General features: G+C 38.6%; 1 protein-coding gene across 15 annotated transcripts in view; it reads right to left on the reverse strand.

Moving 5' to 3' along the window:
- Nucleotides 1–7417: 7417 nt before the first annotated feature.
- The window catches only part of LOC148044050 (serine/threonine-protein kinase WNK1-like), a 114673-nt gene continuing 103201 nt past the window's right edge, over nt 7418–18889 (reverse strand). For 3 of the 15 annotated variants that reach the window (XM_087722911.1, XM_087722916.1, XM_087722918.1), the window contains 4 exons: nt 18576–18668; nt 16633–16674; nt 12095–12276; nt 7418–10304 (listed from right to left, as the gene is read on the reverse strand). In XM_087722911.1, the coding sequence (XP_087579037.1) occupies nt 9990–10304; nt 12095–12276; nt 16633–16674; nt 18576–18668 (632 nt within the window). In that variant the 3' untranslated portion in view covers nt 7418–9989. Of the gene's footprint in view, nt 10305–12094; nt 12277–14263; nt 14473–16632; nt 16675–18575; nt 18669–18889 lie in introns of those variants that run through there. The other 12 variants (XM_087722917.1, XM_087722921.1, XM_087722915.1 and 9 more) reach the window with 8 other exon arrangements.

The following is an 18889-nucleotide window of genomic DNA, read 5'->3' on the forward strand; positions in this document are numbered from 1 at the left end:
AATCCTGCAGAGCGCAGAGAAAAAAAATCCTCATATTTCCCAGGGATTCCAGCCTATGCATTATAGGGAAGTCATTAAAACTCTAAAGTAAAATTGCTGAAAATGCAGTGGTAAAAAATGAAACAGGACACATTTTATTGTAGACTAACTGATAACCTGGCATTGCCTGGGTATTTATTTATGGGGGGGAAATGTCCGGACCAAACGTAATTTCTAATGTTGTATTTTTCCCCTTACCACAGGGAGCCCCCTTGTGGAGTACTGTGAAGCCATTACTATGGCAACTCCACTGTGCTGTACAGTAGAAGCCGTTTTAAGGCACAACAGGCTGTATCTTAACAGAACACACCCTGAGGGGTGTTAGGGGTGTCTTACCCCCACAGTATTTCTTTCCAGAGAGTAAGTCATCTGTGTACCAAGTTTGGTTGAAATGGCTCAAGGCATTCCAGAGTTATGCTGGAACACACACACACACACACAGACACACACACACACACAGAGCCATTGATGATAGATAGATAGATAGATAGATAGATAGATAGATAGATAGATAGATAGATAGATAGACAGACAGACAGACAGACAGACAGACAGACATAGAAAAACTAGGTGAAACTAGGCAAAAAGCATATATATTTTTAAAGGAAATCCTTTTCTGAATGACTATTTTCTATTTCAGCTGAACAGAGTCCCTACCGAAAAGGTCAAGGCATGAAAAAGAGAAGACTGGAACCTGCATAGAAAACACTTCAGACTTCAGCACGAGGGTTTTAATTCAGAATACATTTTAGTCCAATAAAGTTGCAGACCAAAGTATATTTTCTAGATTTTATTACAGGGAAAAAACGCATTGCTTTGCAGTATTTAACTAAGGGCTTAAAATGCCACTTCAACTCTAGTGAAAAGAATTAAATATTACAAGTCCTAATATTTCACTTTATATGTAATTTTATTGTAAAACTTTAAAAGGTACTTTCTTACCTTTCTTCATTCCGAGTAGAAGAGAGCAATTTTAGTAATAATATATTCAAAATATAAATGTCTCACTTGTCTTACAATGTCTTATAATGTCTTATAAATGTCTTATAATGGTCTCACCTGGATATGAATTTGATGATCAGGGAAAAACCTATTTTAATTTAAATTATAATAGTCCTTTCTTTTGATGAACAAAACCAACAAAACTAAGGTTTCCACCTACTCAAAGAGGCACAACCTGAAAATGTTTGGAAAGTTTATTGTTAGAAGTATAGAAAAGCATGACTTTTTAAGTGTGGGTGGGTGGGGTGAGGGAGGGGGGCGGAAGGGAAATATGTCAGTCTTGGACTTTTTATGGTGTCTATTTTATTGGTCCACTAACAAAGTCTGAGAAAACAAAAATCCATCCTTAGAACAGTATAATTCATTTTGCAATCTATAATTTAATGCAGCATCTCATGTAATATATATTACTAACTAGCTGATAACCCGGCATTGCCCGGGTATTTATTTATAGGGGGAAATGTCTGGACCAAATGTAATTTCTAATGTTGGATTTTCCTCCTTACCAGAGGGAGCCCACTTGTGGAGTACTGTGAAGCTGTTACAATGCCAACTCCACTGCACTGTACAGAAGCCATTTTACGGCAGTACAGTAGGAGTCATTTTAAGGCACAACAGGCTATATCTTAACAGAATATCCCCCCCCCCGGGTTTTAGGAGTGTCTTACCTTGACAGGATTTTTTTCCAGAGAGTGAGTCATCTGTGTACCAAATTTGGTTGAAATTGCTCAAGGCGTTCCAGAGTTATGCTGGAACACACACACACACACACACACACACACACACATACAGCCATTTTTATATATATAGCTGGTGAGCGATCTACTTTGTTAAATTGAGCAACTTTTCTCCAAATAATTATTGCAATATAACGTGAAAATAGGGTCAGTATACCTTTTGTTTCTGTTGCAAAAGGGAGGGTATTTAAAGCAGTTTTTTCTGTGAGACCAATAGCATCAGTCCCCAGTACAGATCATCTATCTGTAGACTGTAGTTCCGTTTGACCAATAGCTAAGATAACATCGGAAAAGGTCCCATTCCTATATGTCACAAATGTCATTGACTTAGGAAGACCCTACATGTAAGATGTTATGTAATGTATGTATATAATTGATATAACTTTCCTTGATCATTCTTTTCTAATAAACTTCCTTAATTTTCAAAATTGGCCCACTATATTCTGATCTGCAGATTAAACCAAAATTATTTCAACTCTCAATAATGCTAAACATTGTATATAATGAAGCTTCAGGACACACTTAAATATTTAATGAAATGTTTCAATAAAGAGACATTGGCATTTTCTTCCTATTAGTATTGACACATAGGCATTTGTTTATATCCAAGTATTTTATTCTTTGGTAGTTATTGTGCATATATGTTACCTAGGCACAAGTAGGTTTTAATCTAGATGTTTTAAAAATGCAATTTTTTTTGTTCATGATCAGGAGTGCAGAACAATCTTAATATTTCCCAGGTGGATAACATCAGTGGGCATTGGAGGTGAGCTGGAGATATTCTGGGTTTTCTTGAAAGCTTAAGATTCATGTAAATATCCAAATGGACACATGAAATTTTCCACTAGATCCTTGGCAAGTAATAGCCAGACATCTTATGATTGCTACGGTATATTCTGGCTTCCTACCTACCGTATATAAATCTATTTTATGATATACAACTTAAAATAGAAGAGATAAAGCGAAATACTCCGTAGCTGATTTTTAAAAGCTAAACAACATTGGACCTGCTCAATATTTGATTGTCTGGAAATGAAGGAGCTGTAGACTAAACTGGAAGTTGTTATTTTTTAAATGTAGTGTTGCCAAGAAAACTACATAGGTATATCTATGAAACCCTGAGACGTTAGAAAGGGAAAAGCGTGCTATATTTTACAAGGATGGGAGTTGCTAAACTTTAAGTCAAGCAATACACTCCATATTCCAAGACTCAACTTTACAAAGAACATTTTTGGCAAAAGAAACAACTTCCAGTCTTGAAGCAGGGTAGCACAACAAATATGATTGATGTCCAGTAGCTCCTACTGGGAAAAAAAATGGTTACATTGATTTCATTCTTTAAAAGCAATTGGAAGTGACAGGCCATTTGTATAACTGCCTCGTTTCCTTCATCTCCTCGCTGCCAAGACTACTACGGAAATGTTTACTTGGCTAAAAGAAATCTTTAGGAATTCTTCCAATTTGACTACTGCAAGATCTGCAGTAACTATTCCATACAGTAATCATAAAAGTATCAGATCAAAGTTGGAGATCGAGTACACTTTTATACTAGAACTAAGAGGTAGCCCAGGCCAGTCTTCCATTCCTGTAATAACAAAGGATTTTAGCTATAGATCTGCAGTACTTAAAACAGCATGACTAACACTAAGCTCCTGTAAGATCTTATTCAGTTCTAATCAATTCAAGCACAAAGCTCTGTGTTCTTACTTCCTTTGTCCTTTCCTATATTGCAAAGTTCTACATAAATTTCCCATATAGCAGCAGACTTATGAAATAAGAGATCCCACAAACTTTTCCCCCCAGAGGTATAGCAGCTTCTGTTCTGCTAATATCTAAGACTCTAGTTTATTAGAGTGCAAACTAGTTCATGTAAACCATAAAAATATAAAAAACCCTATCCTGTTAAATTCCAAATGTGCTCACAGGTCAAAGATACAGGGCAAATAAAGCCTTTCAATAACTGAATGAATATTCCAATTTTAAGGCCTGCTCTTCTCTAATAATTGTCTAGTATCAACAGGGTTTTTATACCTCAATGTGAGGTTATGTCTTATAATCCGAGACACTGTTTCAAGGGAGGCTTTACAAGTATTTCCATAAGATAGGCTTTAAAAAAGGAAGATTCTTATTTAGTATAAAAACAAAAGCAGGGATGGACAGTTCTTGGAGAACCATGAACTTCACTTGGAGGGAATGAGAATTTCAAGGGAGATGCAAACATGGGTGAGACAACATGGGGAAGAATTATTTTTGTTTTTAACTAGTATGTCTCTGCCGGGTATTACACTTCAAAATTAAAAACTTCGGAAGGAGGAGCCAACGTCGCAATGATACGGACATGGATGGATGGTCCAATCGGACCTAAACTGTCCCGTAGAGACAGTGAACAGGAAGAATACATCTTGCTGATCCCAGGGACACCACCCTGATTGATCCAAGAGAAGTTCTTCAAGCCGGCAACAAAAAGTCCAGCCCCAGGCTGATGAAATTGGGACGGCTCCAGAACGGAAGCGAAGTGGAAAGAGAAAGTGTGTCCATCTGGTGAGGAAACTTTACTGTTTTGGAAAAGACTGCCCAATTTTTTAAAAAAAAAGTTAAATCTGAAAGCAGAAGAAAACAAGTGGCAAATTTAACCTATACTGGATTGCTTTGGATAGTGTGTTTCATTTTTTTTGTAATTCTACTTCGTGGATTGAAGTGCTCGCAACTTCTTTTTTTCTTTTTAAAGAGAATGGATCAGTTTTTCTTCTATTTTTTATTTTTATTTTTTAATCTATGGACTGAAGTCTTCTTCTTTATTTCAACAAGGATTTTTATTTCTTGCTATTAATTCCATTTAAGAACTCTGTTTCTTTTAAGTTTGAAATAACATTAGAGAGTGGGAAGCAATACTGCCACTTGGAGGCTGGAGACTTGAGTTTTTGAAACAATGCACTTTCCCTTTTCCTTTTGATCTGACTTTGTATCTCAAGGCTCTGCAATTTGTTTATAGAAAGTAATAAGAAGCAAGGGCACGAATTGTTTATACAGGTGCACTTTGAGAGTTTTACTGGCAGTGGGAGAGAAAAAGAAATAGAATCTTCTTTTTTGAAGATCATAAATGAATTTGCATTTAAGCTAATTTAATATAAGAAGCCTTGAAAGCCAGAGTGGCAGTATCTCTACCAGCTTGCCAAAATGGCACAATATTCAGAAGAAACATTAACTTTGCAAAACATACTGGCCGGAATTCAAAATTTATTAGAAATAACATAGAGAACGAGAAGAAGATGGAAAAATTAAGAGTTTATAACAGCAAAGGGTCAGAGTCCCAAAAATTGAAGGGGAAAATGATTACAAAGACAACTGATTACTTTACCAGTGGAGTGAACGTGGTTGAAAGTGGGAAAAGGGGAGTATGGAAAAGGGAATTAGATCAACAGGAACTCTACCCCAGATTTCAAGGCATGGAAGAAGAAAAAAGAGGAAAAAAACGGTGGATTTAGGGAGAGAAAACTTCTCAGAAGCATGATTGACAACCAAAGATAAACTGATTAAAATAGCAGATGGAGGGCATCGAGATTACTTAAGTGATGCTACAAGCAGCAAGGTGCAGAGAGAAGTCCACAAAAACTTTATTAAGGAAATAAATAGAAGATTAATTCCACAAATGACAAAAGAAATAAGATTGCATTATTACTGGAAGGATACAGGCTGATATATGAAAGTTGATAATAAAAAATAGTTAATTTTAGTAATTAGTGATTAGTAATTTAGTAATCTCTAGAGTGCTATGTTAAATAAATAATTGATAAGGATAATAAGGTACATACACGTGTTGGTTTGATGAGAGGAAATTTTATATAATTAGTGAATGAATTTCTGTTAATAACTATAACAATAACAATGAAATGACAAGGGATATAGTGAACAATATATATATGTACTGGTTTAATAAAAGGAATTGGGATATAAATTGTAAACAGCGATTTGGAAAGGAGGATTAGAAACCTTGTTATCAAACATAATTAATTTTTACTTGGAACATGCTATAAAGGGGTAATGTTATTGGATGATTAGAAATAACTAATGAAATGTCATTATGTGGTTGTGTTTTCAATTTTGGATTATTTTATGCAAAAGGATGTTAAAACAATTATAGTCAAATGAGAACTGTGGGATGTTGATGGTAAGATATATAAAGATTTTTGATTTAAAATATCTAATGTAATATGAAATATAATTAATGACTGTGGAAGAGATGCATGAAAGTTATTTGTAACCAATCGACACACTTCTACAATATGATTAGTGATTAGTAATTTAGTAATCTTTAGAGTGATATGCTAAATAAATAATTGATGATAACAAGGTAAACACATATGTTGGTTTAAAGAGAGGAAACCAGATATAATTAGCGGATGAATTTCTATTACTAAATAACAACTATAAAAATAACAATAAAATGACAAGGGATATAGTTAATATATATATGTACTGGCTCAATAAAAGGAATTGGGCTACAAATAGTAAACAGGGACTTGGAAAAGAGGATTAGAAATTTTGCTATCAATCATAATTAATTCTTACTTAGAAAATGTTATAAAGGTGTAATGTTATTGGATGATATTAGAAACATTTAATGAAATGTCATTATGTGGTTGTGTTTTCAATTTTGGATTATTTTATGCAAAAGGACGTTAAAACAATTATAGTCAAATGAGAATTGTGGGATGTTGATAGTAAGATATATAAAGATTTTTGATTTAAAATATACAATGTGATATGAACTATAAGTAATGACTGTGGAAGAGATGCACAAAAGTTATTTGTAACCAATCAACACACTTCTATAATATGTAACAGAAGATGATTTTTGTGTTGTGTTTGTCTGTTTAACCAAAAATATTTTTTTTTAAAAAAATTAAAAACTTCAATCTTTGAAACCATTTCCTTCCAGATTGGACAGTGAGGTTGTTAGGGAGGAACATGGGCCAGTCCTGGAGTCTGGGAAAGGCTCTGTCGGAGGCACTTATCAGCTGCCTTCAGAGTCAGACATCAGTGAGGCAGACGAACAGCTGGGGCCTGTTCCCAGAATGTGCATGCACAGAATTGCCAGACAAAGGGAACAGCTAAAGAACGGTTCGATTTGGGAGAAAGGCCACATGTGGACGATAGAGCCCCTCCCAGAGGAAATAAAAGAGGAGGGAAAGGGGAGTGGAGTTTGCAGGAGACAATTAGTTGGCTTAATTGGTTCATGACTCTTTTGAGACTCCTTGCCAAGTTTTGCAGCTCTCCAAGCCAGATAAGGTCTGTGACTTTAAATCCTCCCTTGAAAGACTTCGCTGAATGTGAATGAGTAGAATTCACAGCAAATTAATAAAAGGGGTCTTTGTTGGGACCAGGAGTCTAAGTCTTTCAAGTAATAGTATATCCATTGGTTGGAGACACGGCTCTTCTCTGAGCTCAAATAACTACTTCGTAGCATTCTTCATCTTGGCCGTACCCAGATGGGTTTCCGGCCAGATTGCAGCCCTGGCTTCAGAATGGATGAACCATCTGTCCTGTAAGTGTGTCTGACAGCAGCAGGGGCTCACTTGACAGTTCAGCTTCAGGGCACTGAGAGAAGCAAATGCCAACTGAAAATGAAATACTACAGCTCAACAAAAGCAGGTTTGGTTTATTTGAATGATTTCATTAAATATCTACAAAGAAGGTAACAAACTGCAGCACAAAGCGCAATTGTACATGAAGCGCAATGCCTGGATTTAGTGCAAAACATACCATTAACTACGGCCAGGGAAGCCCAAGGTTTGAATTCCTTTTATTTTATTTTTACAGTGTACATTGTTAAATAATGTAAAGAAAACATCTGTAATTCAGAAACAGATCTTGTGGAAAAAAAGGTACTCAAAAGTGTAATATTAACACAAAATAATTTAACAGTTCAGTAGCACTAGTTAATTCTTCTAGACCTCAGTTATTTAATCCACAGGAGGGAAATCAATGGTAAATAAAACCAGTATTTGAATAACTAAGTGAAAACCCAACCTCAAACATATTAAACCAAAATACCATCCTCGTGCAACACTCAGCTGACCATTCTAACCATGAAGTGGCACCTTTCATCACTGATTCTTTCTACTTTCTGCATATTAATTCATTTCTTGTTTTGAAGAATGGGCCACAAACTCAGAAAGTAAAAGCTTCTCCATTAACAGTAGGAAGCCACAGCTTTCCCCCATATTCCGTTACAATGGGGGACTTTGAAGTTGGAAAAGGGGTTGGAGCCCAGCTACCTTATGGACTTCCCGTCTTTTGCTTTCCAGCCACCATGCCGAGGCCTCCCTTCCTGACAAAAGCCACTCTTAAAAACTTCAACTTGAGACAAAGGGATGGAAAGACAAACCTGTGCATATGTTTGAGGGTAGCGTGAACAAGTACAGAAATAACAAATTCCCTGCTAACCTTAAAGGAACTTTTTTTGGGGGGGGGGAGACATTTTTTTTTTTTACTTAGTATACAAACTTTTTAGACCAGCAGTAAAGCTACTCCCAAATACAAAATAGAAGTACTCTGACCCTTCACAGCCTGCTGCAGCAATAGAGAGTAATACTAGTTGGTTGCAATATGTCGTTTGAATCGAGAACTTGTATGTCGCGTTAGAAACCGAGTCTGAGTGGAAAGTAGGCGATGCAGTGCACCTACTCGAAGGCAACACAGTTACAGTCTTGGTACCAAGTTTTAAGTCCTTTAGACGTTTTTTAACAAAAACAAAGTTATTTTTTGATTCTGAGTGTTTCAAGTGTATCTGTCCTTGGCAATGAAACCCGCAACATGGAATATCTGTTTCTGCCCTTCCTAGGTAGAATGAAAGAGCAACCCCAGGAGACGTTCGCGCTCCCCAGGGTCCTAAACTCCCGTTTCTGAACACATGTTGACCCTCCTAAAACCCTTTTTTAGCTTTCAGCCAGCCTGCCCCTAGGAGCCGTCCTTTCAGACAAGCCTTTCTCCTTCCCTCCCTCCTCTCTCTCTCTCTCTCTCTCTCTGTTCACATTCAGCCCAGTTTTACTCTGGTTACACAACATGTCATCATTTCTGTACCCTCCACCAATATCCATTGCTGGTTTTCCCCACCTCCTCTCTGTAGTTTACCTTTTCGACGTAGAGCTGCAGTAGCTCCCCCTCCAACACCTACTCTAGACACTGTTACAGTATAAGCATCCAATGTTTTAGGCCTTTGGTATTTCAGTGGCTATGTCCAAAATAACCTCCCTCTCGCCTTTCCCTTGGTCTGTCTAAAGTCTGCCGGGCAGGTGATGCTAACTGCAGGAGCAATAAAAAGTCCAAGGCACTAAAATATCCAGCAAGCATACTGGGAGAACAGACAAGTATTCAAGTACATTAATTTATACAATTATACATTCACATTTATCTAATACAATGAAAATAAAAAGGAAAAAAGTTAAAGTGTCTCCAATAAGTATCAGGATATAGCTAGCTTTTTTCCCATTTTTTCTTTTTTGACTGTTTAACCCCCTATACTCCACTCGTTTGTTTTTTTTAAACTACTGTTGTCCAACAACATTTATATATCACAGTGTTTCCACATCAAAACTGATGGTAAGTACATGTCCGCAGGGAACTTTTAATTATTTGTTTTTCTTCTAAACATTTTAAATTGCTCTAATGCTGCTGCCAAAGCTCTTAATATCTTTTCCTGAAAGCAGGAAAGACTTATCTCAAAGCATGGGCTATTCTGTATGTCCATCTGTGTGCGCACTTGTTCCGGAACTGTGATGTCATGTTCTGAAGGAAAGGATAAGATGATGTAAAAATAGACCGCTTTCCATTTGGGCTCAAGTTCTTCAGAACAAGGCAAATGGCATACGAAGATTCATGCGAAGGCTAACAACTTTCTTTCCCAACCCATAGGATCCAGCCTCTTAAGTCGTGTGGATTTTACAGTCAGAGGCTGCTGGCTTGCATGGTGATTTCCATCTCTATACATTCTGCCACATACAAGAATTAGAGGAAGTATGTGCCGTCTTAAGAGGATCCTGATCACGTTCTCCCCATCTTCCGAAAGGGGGGCTTTACTTACTGAGTGCAGACAGCAATGGTTAGAAGGGGAGGGGGGGCATCCATCCCTTTTGGGCACAAAGAGCCTAGCAGTTAATTCAGGCCCCGACTCCTGCCCAAAGGTCTACCCAGCAACATGGCTGGGAATCGCTAAGTGGTCCGCAGATTGGAGCCAGGGGGGTTGCTGATAGATTTCTGTAAGTTGCTGATGTTGAAGTTTTGTAAGGAGGCAGTTCCTACAGGCTGGAACTGGTTTAAAGGCTGCTGTGCTGGACCACCCGTCCCGCTCCAGGGGGGTACAAAGGGCACTGCTGGATAACCAAACGGCTGAGGGGGACACATGGCCTTGGTGAAGTGACCTAGGGAGGTAGCTGATGCTGCAGAGATAGGGGTAGCACCAAGAGAGGATGTCATCGAGATGCAGAGTTGGCTTGGTGCGGAGAACTTCCTTGCCATTCCTGGACCCTAAAACAAACAAAAACAATGGAACTCAATCCAAAATCAACCTACCTGAGAATTGCTAAACAAATTTCTTTCATCAACTCTATCCATGCGTGAACCCGAAAAGTAACTATGGTACTTAGAGTGCTGATTAAATGTTTGTGAGCCCTTTTGAATTTTCATTTGAATTGAAATGTGATCTGCTTATTCATACAAGTCCTAAAATTACATAAAAAGAATCGCATTACACAGTCAAAAACATATTTGTTCATTGATTTGTTGGGGAAAATGATTCAAAGCTATGAAACTTTGCTTTTAGTAACTGGTGTGCCCTCCTTAGTCAGTAATAACTGCAACAAAACAATTTCTGCTAACAGTTGATCAGTCCTGCACATCAACTGGAGGAAATTTACCCTGTTCCTCTTTTACAGAACAGTTTCAACTAAGGGATGTTGGTGGCCTTCATTGCAGGAACTGCATGCTTCAGGTCTTCCCGCAAAGTTTCTATAGGATCAAGTTAGGACTTTTGACTTGGCCATTTCAAAACCATAATTTTATTCTACTTGAACCATTCTTTGGTGTTACAACTTGTGTGGTTTGGCTCACTGTCTTGCTGCGTGACTCACTTTCATTTGAGTTTCATTTCATAGCTAGATACCCTGACATTTTCCTGTACCATTTGCCAGTAGAATTTCGAATTCACGCTTCTCTCAAGCCGTTCTGGTCCAGAAGCAACAAAGCGGACTCAAACCTCAATCCTGTCACTCGCGTGTTTCACAGATGGGATAATGTTCTTATGCTGGAATGCAGTGTTTGCCTTTCGCCAAACTTAACACTTTTCATTCAAGCCAAGTTACATTATGGTCTCATCTGTTCATGGAACATTTGTTCCAATAGCCTTCTGGCTTATTCTCATCGTCTTTCACAAAATGTAGACTGGCAGCAGAGTTCTTTTGAGAGTGTAGTGGCTTTTTCTTTGCACTCCTGCCATGCTCACCTCTACATCCTTCTATGCTGAAGATCAGACTTGTAATTCTGTTCTTTAAATAAAGGAAGCCTTCCCATGTTCACACCTAATTATCATCCCATGGATTGAAACATCCGACTCTTAATTTCTCCTTCAAATGAACTGATAATCCTAGAGGTTCATGTATTTTTGCTTCACACAAATATGTAGTTTTGGATCATTTTGCTTAATAAATAACCAAACTAATACAATGTTTTTCGCTCAGTTGTTTAATTAGGTTCTTATTATCTAGCTTTAGGAATTGAGTGGAGATGAGATCACGTTTTAGGCCATATCTATGCAGAAATATTGAATGTTCAAAGGGGTTCACAAACTTTAAAGCACCATTGCAGTATTAATTCTTCTTCTTCATCCTCCTCCTCCTCCTCCTAGCCATTGTCTTTCCACTGCAGGATGAAGGCCACTTCCTCATGTTCCCAACCAAGATGGTCCTGAGGTTTCCTTTGCCAGTTGCGCTGCAATACTTGCTGATGTCATCGATCCGTCTTGTTTTAGGTCTCTTTCGTGGGCGCTTTTGTGAGGTCCATTCTATGAATGCCTTGGTCCACCTGCCATCAGTTCTTCTTGCTATGCGACCAAAATTCTCATTGGGGAAGATGGGTGGCTGTTTAAATTTGATTAATTAATTGGAATCAATCAATCAATCAAATTTAAATAGCCACCCATCTTCCCCAATGAGAATTGTGGATGGCACATAATAAAAAAAAAGCAACAGCCAATATAAAACTGATAGAAATCTAAAAAGTGAGAGTTATAAATAGAATAAAAACTAAACTACTCAACTTGCCTCGTAATTGCCATGTCCTTTGCCTCCTTTCTTGCCAGACAGATTCATAGCGTCACGAGCCCAGTTGTCCACTAGTTTGTGCAGATCATCAGTGAAGGTTCCTTTCCGACTAGAGGCAGGGGGCTGAGACTGGGGTGCCTGGCTGTTTACTGTACCTCCAACAGTGTTTACACTGCTGGTCCCTAGGAAAAGGAAAGCAGCTATCATTTGAATACGATTGAAACAGAATTCCCTGGAGGCCATCAAGAGTTACAATGCAAAATAAGAGCAAGAATTTAAAAAGCCATGCATATGAGGTCTACTTGGACATAATGAAAAGGAAGGATTTTAGAGCTCAGCTAGCAGTTTTTCTGCTATTAAGTTAATTATGTAATTGTATGTTATTTTTCAGATCAGTGGGTGGTCTGCAAAGTTGCTGTTTTCCACAGACAAGTGGATTAACATTGGGCATTAATAACCAGGCTGTCGGGAAGTTTCCTCCCAATTGTTTACAAGCACCTATTATGCTCATTTGAGCCATTTGCCAACTCTACCCACTCAATCCAATACCAAGAAATTATATATTCATTGGGATAGCCACTCTGTTTTGCAGATGGACAATCTGAAACCTCAAGGACACATTACTGGAAAGAAACACTTGCGTTACTGGCAGCAATCATGAAACAAAATTGTACTAAGAGCCCACTGACTTCACATCCCAAAACCAAAAATGACATATAGCAAACAATCTCCTTTGCTTCAAACTGAGAGGGTGGCTTCCAGAGGAGCCCGTTTATTTAGTTCCAAAGGTTTCACACCATGGGAGGGAATAGCAATAGCAATAGCAGTAGACTTATATACCGCTTCATAGGCCTTTCAGGCCTCTCTAAGCGGTTTACAGAGAGTCAGCATATTGCCCCCAACAATCTGGGTCTCAATACATCTAAAAAGAGAGGCACAAGGAGCTACTTGATTAAAAAAATATGGCACTTGCTAGAATCAGATCAGAAGAATAAAGAAAAGTCCAATATGTCCAGGGGTGTATGCCAAAGGATTTCCAGTGGCAAATTTGCTGAAACAATGTAGAAAAGTATTATTGCTTCTAATAGTTGAATAGCAAAAACCTCAACACAAGTCTTGAGAACTTCAATGTGCGATGGAAAAAAAAAATCACCCATAACCAAAACAGAAATGTTCGTCAATTTATAAAACAGAATCTGAACCCAAGAAGGTAACTTCAGTGTGGAAATATTTGCTGTTTAAGAAATCTAAGTTTTATTTTAAAATTCAGGAAGGCATAAAGAATTAGAGCAGCACTTTGGATCTGAGAGCAAAGAGATGCTTTGGAGCTTGCAGGGGCATACATGTTACACTTGTGTGCAGCCACATGCATCTTCAGTGGGAGGCAAGACTGACAAGTGACAAAAGAGGCAATCTGTGTGAAGCTGAAACTTTGCAACGTTCCACACTTGTACCCAATGTTGGGGTTAGAAGCACAAAAAGGCCAGGTTTGCACTGTGACCTTACTGTGTGTGTGTGTGTGTGTGTGTGTGTGTGTGCGTGTGTGTCATAATGAATGGCATGGATTACATATGCCTGCAATTCCATATCCAAACATCTTTCCCTGGGATTGCTCTATGTTCTATGGGCAGGGCCCCATGTGCTCCTAAGCACTTTTTTTGCCTTCAGATCCAAACAGCTGCACAATCTTTGTATCTGTGGCACTGTATTATTATGGCAACTGGATCCTGTTGCTTAGAAACTAATAGCTAAAGGTTACAGACGGTAATAATTGGATTCTGGATCCCTAGACCTGATAAAAATGCAAGTAGAGAAATAAAAGTCCTTATTTGTGGTAACAGTGAGGCAAGGTGTTACTGTGCTGTGAAATACTGTATAAGCAAGCAAGGTGACTAACTTAAGATGACCTAGGATGTAACGGTCTCCCCCAAACTGAACAGACAGAAGGGGGAAAACATGCAAACAAGGAAATGGAAAAAAAGGAATCCTTTGCCCAGGTGAGAGAAATGAATGTAGTATTGAATCACTTACTGTGTAACATGCAAAGGAACAATATTTGATACAATAAAAGACATAGGCTGTAACATATGCACAAATCTAATTGATAAAACAGCCAGACACACACGCACCAGCACAGATAACACACAAGAGTGAAGAAAAGAAAACCACCTTCACATCATGCCTAAAAGCATTGTCATCAGTTTCATGCAGGGACTAGAAGAGATTCTTCAGCCCCTTCCTGATGGCCATAAAAGATACATTGCTAGGTAAAGTGCCTACAAGACATTGGGATAAGTTGATGGTGTGAATTCTCAGGTGTGACTAATTTTTCTCTTTCACTGGCTGTTCATCATGCACCCAACTGCCTCAGAAACGATCTAAGATAATTAAATAAGAAGGATTTATACTTTTATCAAAAATGACCTCAATTGTTAAAAGTAACCAATTTTTTAATCTGTTAAACCAGCCATCAAGAAGAGTCTGACAAAAATGTGGATCAGTGTCAATTAAAAAACAAAAAACACCTCCCCTCAATCTTGCTCAGTCACAGCAAATATTACAGAATTTTATTTTGGCTCTTATCTTTAAAGAACAAATGGAGCTCTTTCCCTCCATCGCTGCATTCAATCTCTCTCTCTCTCTCTCTCTCTTAATCCTGCCAAAGTGCTTCCCTCCATCTGCAGGAAGTCCTCCAATTATGACAATTGGGAACAGAATTTCTGTTGCTAAACAAGGTGGTTGCTAAGTGAGTCTTGCCCAATTCTGCAACCTTTTTTTTGGCATGTTTATTAAAGGAATCTTTGCAGTTGTTAAATGGATCAGGCGGTCATTAAGAGAATCTGGTTTCCTTCATTGACTTTGCGGCCTGAAGCTGGCTGGGAAGGTCACAGATGGTGATCACATGAACCCGGGACTCTGCAACCATCGTAAATATATGCCAATTGCTAAGCACCCAAATTTTGACCATGTGACCTTTGGATGCTGTAATGATGGTAAGAGCAAGGACCGATTCTAAGTTACTTTTTCAGTGTCATTATACCTCTTAATGGTTGCTAAATAGAATATAGAATAACAGAGTTGAAAGGGACCTTGGAGGTCTTCTAATCCAACCCCCTGCTTGGCAGGGAACCCTACACAACTTCAAACAAATGTTATCCAATCTCTTCTTAAATGCTTCCAGTGTTGGAGCATTCAGAACTTCTGGAGGCAAGTTGTTCCACTGATTAAGTGTTCTGTCAGGAAATTTCTCCTTAGTTTTAAATTGCTTCTCTCCTTGATTAGTTTCTACCCATTGCTTCTTGTTCTACCCTCAGGTGCTTTGGAGGATAGTTTGACTCCCTCTTTTTTGTGGCAGCCCCTGAGATATTGGAACACTGCTATCATATCTCCCCTAGTCCGTCTTTTCATTAAATTAGACATACCCAGTTCCTGCAACCGTTCTTTATATGTTTTAGCCTCCAGTCCCCTCATCATCTTTGTTGCTCTTTCTAGAGTCTTCACATCTTTTCTACATCGTGGTGACCAAAACTGAGCGCAGTATTCCAAGTGTGGACTTGGAACACTTGGAATACTTCATGTGATCTTGATTCTATCCCTCTGTTTATGCAGCCTAGAACTGTGTTGGCTTTTTTGGCAGCTGCTGCACACTGCTGGCTCATATTTAAATAGTTGCCCACTAAATGAATGGTTATAAGTCGAGAAATACTTGTACCTTTATTAATGATACCTTTTCTTATGCTGTAGAGCAAGGGTGTCAAACTGGATTACTTCAAGGGCTGAATCAACATTGTAGTTCTCCTCCACAGGCTGGCTGGGAGAGGGCGGGGGAGAGAGATGGGAGGGATGCCTCCTGCAGCAAGTGAAGCCTGCTGGCCAAAATAGGATGCACGGGGGGGACGCAAGCCCCCCCCCCGCCCCAGTGCCCCATTCTCAGCCTGGATGCAGCACTTTACTGGCCAAAACGGGGCATGCCCCATTTTGGCTGCCAGAGGCACCGCGGGCCAGTCCTTTGCTATTTCTAGGTCAACCCTGCAGGCCAGATTTAATCACCCCACAGGCTGGATCTGGCCCACAGGCCTTGAGTTTGACACCCCTACTGTAGGGTCACTCTGAGGTCATTTGTTTGCTTGCTAGTGGTCCTTTAAGATATGGTTAGCATACTGGTCATATACAGCTGAATCAGTGCTTGCAGAAACCCCATTTGGACATAATTATTAGAACCAAATTGCTTTCAAAAAGGGAATGTGCCTTCTAGTATATGAAAATTACTAGAACCAATACATGCTAGAGCCTCATGATTAATCTCCAAGAAGTACACCATTAAGTGATGATCAAAGTTATCCTTTGTGGTAGTAACAGGGTGTCTAGATCTACTTCTGCAGTAATGCAGAAATACATGTTATTAAAAGGAACAAAGGTATATAAAGAACAGATGCTGTGCTTAAGTCAGATTCAGGGAGGTTAAACTGTATGGCCTTGAACAAAACAACATAGTTTAGCAATCAGAATTTAGAGGTAACCAAAAATGAAATAATTACTACAGAGCTGGTTGCAAGGGCAGACTTTTTTCACCATCTTCCCTAAAGCACAAAGAGAAAGCAATTGGTTAAAGAGAAACAGTGAGAAACAGAGTATTAGCAAATAGCATAAAGCACCCGGTGATAAAGTAGGAAAACACAACAGGTTATCATCCCTTGATGACACTGCTTTTAATTCCTCAGTGGCCTTAACAGCATGACGACTTTCAAGTAGGGAAACAGCTACAATAGACCAATTTAAGTACATACTTGTTTAGAATTTCTCAGGTACATTATGGCAGCAAAGTTTTTCTAAATATAATATAGGGTAATTAGTTTTTTTTGATAATCTGAACTGAATTCAATATTGTAACCTTTCCTCTTATTTTTAATTGACTTCAAAAAGAGTAACAACAAATAAACCCACCAGGGGTTTATTTGCTGTTTTTATTGTAACTGATACAGTGATTGGCTGATTTATATTCGTGTGAAAGCCTCCTTGAGTCGCCATGGGAATTTTCTAAAATAAAATTAAATAAATTTAGTTCTCAAAACAATTTCATTTTTCCTAGAAGGCCAGTGCCATCCAAAGTAAGAAGGAACCTGTTGAACCTTTTCTACTTTTATGTCAAGTGTACAAAGACGTGTTATTTGCAACAGAGGTGATCAGCCTCATATTCGCTAGTAAGGACCTTTTCCCCTATACAATCTATTGACAAAAAAGACAGGCCTCGGGAAAACAGAAAACCTGTTAAAAATTGAATAAAGCCAAGCCATGCTTCCACAAGCATTGCCAAGATTTAGGGGACAGCAAAAATCAAGTGATGCCAAATTGAAGGCATTATACGTTTCCATTATTTTTAGGCTCCCCAAACCTTTCCCCCCACATGGCTCATAGTTCACATAATATTTTATGTAACAAAAAACTCCTGACAAAAATCCCATAGAGCAATTATACATGTGAATTAGCCACATTCTTGCTATTAATTATCCTCAAAATAACTACTGTTTGCTGAAATTTTCATTTTACTGCAATTTAGTATTGTTTAATAACTTTTTTCCCAAGTCTTGGCTAAATCACCATTTAATAGTTCATGTCCGGGCTCAGAAACTAAGGCATATAAAATTCAGTTACTGATCGAGGAAACTTTTCAATTCCAAGGAAGAAGTATTTTTGCCCCAATTGCGTGCATGAACATCTGTCCACACATAATTCACATGATGAGAAGATAGGATCGTAATACCTGTAAATTAAACTACCCATATCTTTATGCAGCTCGTAGATCAGCTCTAGACTTCCTAGATTTTTATAAATCATTGTAGTGAAAGATCAGGTGTTTTCCCTAGTTTCTAACTGAACTGTGAGTAGTTGGCTACATAATGTTCAGAGGAAATTATCTCCTTGATCTGAAGCACATCAATGGAAAAACCTTTGTACCACTTCTCCTGGGGCAGATATATCCCCCTAATCTTGCTGAACTGCTATTGTGTTCAGTCAGTGCTACACTCATACCTGTGCCTGCTTGTTTACCTGAGTTGACAAAAATAAGCTCAGACAGATGAACAACAATCTGTTAACTTCAGAGTTGTGTGAATTAGGTTCTCATGTCCAGCACAGCTGTCATGTACTCTAGGAAAGGGGTAAGCACCTCTTTGTCTGGCATATCTTGCCCCTGGCCATTATTTCTCTATACACTACAGAGAAGTTTAAAGGTCTTGGCAAGGAATCCTAAGATTGTCTCCTTATAACCTGAAGGATCATATGAAACCACTACTACCACCAGAACCTTTTAGCTGAGCAGCAGGGTAACAATTTCAGAACACTGTTTTCTGCAAGCTACACTTCTCAGCCAAGCCCTAAGGTCAGAGAGATACAAGAAGGCAGATGTAAATGGACAGCATGTGATAACAGATCCAAGTAGCCAAAAACAAAAAGACGAGGAAGGAGTAAAGGTGTTACACACAAAGAGCCAAGCAGGGCGTACTCAGAAATCGGGTCCTCCTGCCACCAGGCTTGAATGTCACCCGCTCAGATGCACAGTTAAACTTCACACAGCCTGTGATAAAACAAAAAAAACAGAAAAAAGGGGCGAAGAACAAGGACAGGAGATAGAACACAACTACAAGATGTTAGAGAACTCTAGGCTGGACTGGTGAAATGCATTAGCAAGACACAAGAGAAAGAACCTCCACCAATTGAGAGCTTTTACACAAGACACAAGAAACCAGGACCTTCCTCCCCACCCACCTCCCCAACCCCAGATAATCATGTCTCCAA

This window comes from Thamnophis sirtalis, unplaced genomic scaffold (genome assembly GCF_051295495.1).
Source record: "Thamnophis sirtalis isolate CommonGarterSnake01/CBP01778 unplaced genomic scaffold, rThaSir2_p1.2 scaffold_9, whole genome shotgun sequence".
Taxonomy (NCBI): Eukaryota; Metazoa; Chordata; class Lepidosauria; order Squamata; family Natricidae; genus Thamnophis; species Thamnophis sirtalis.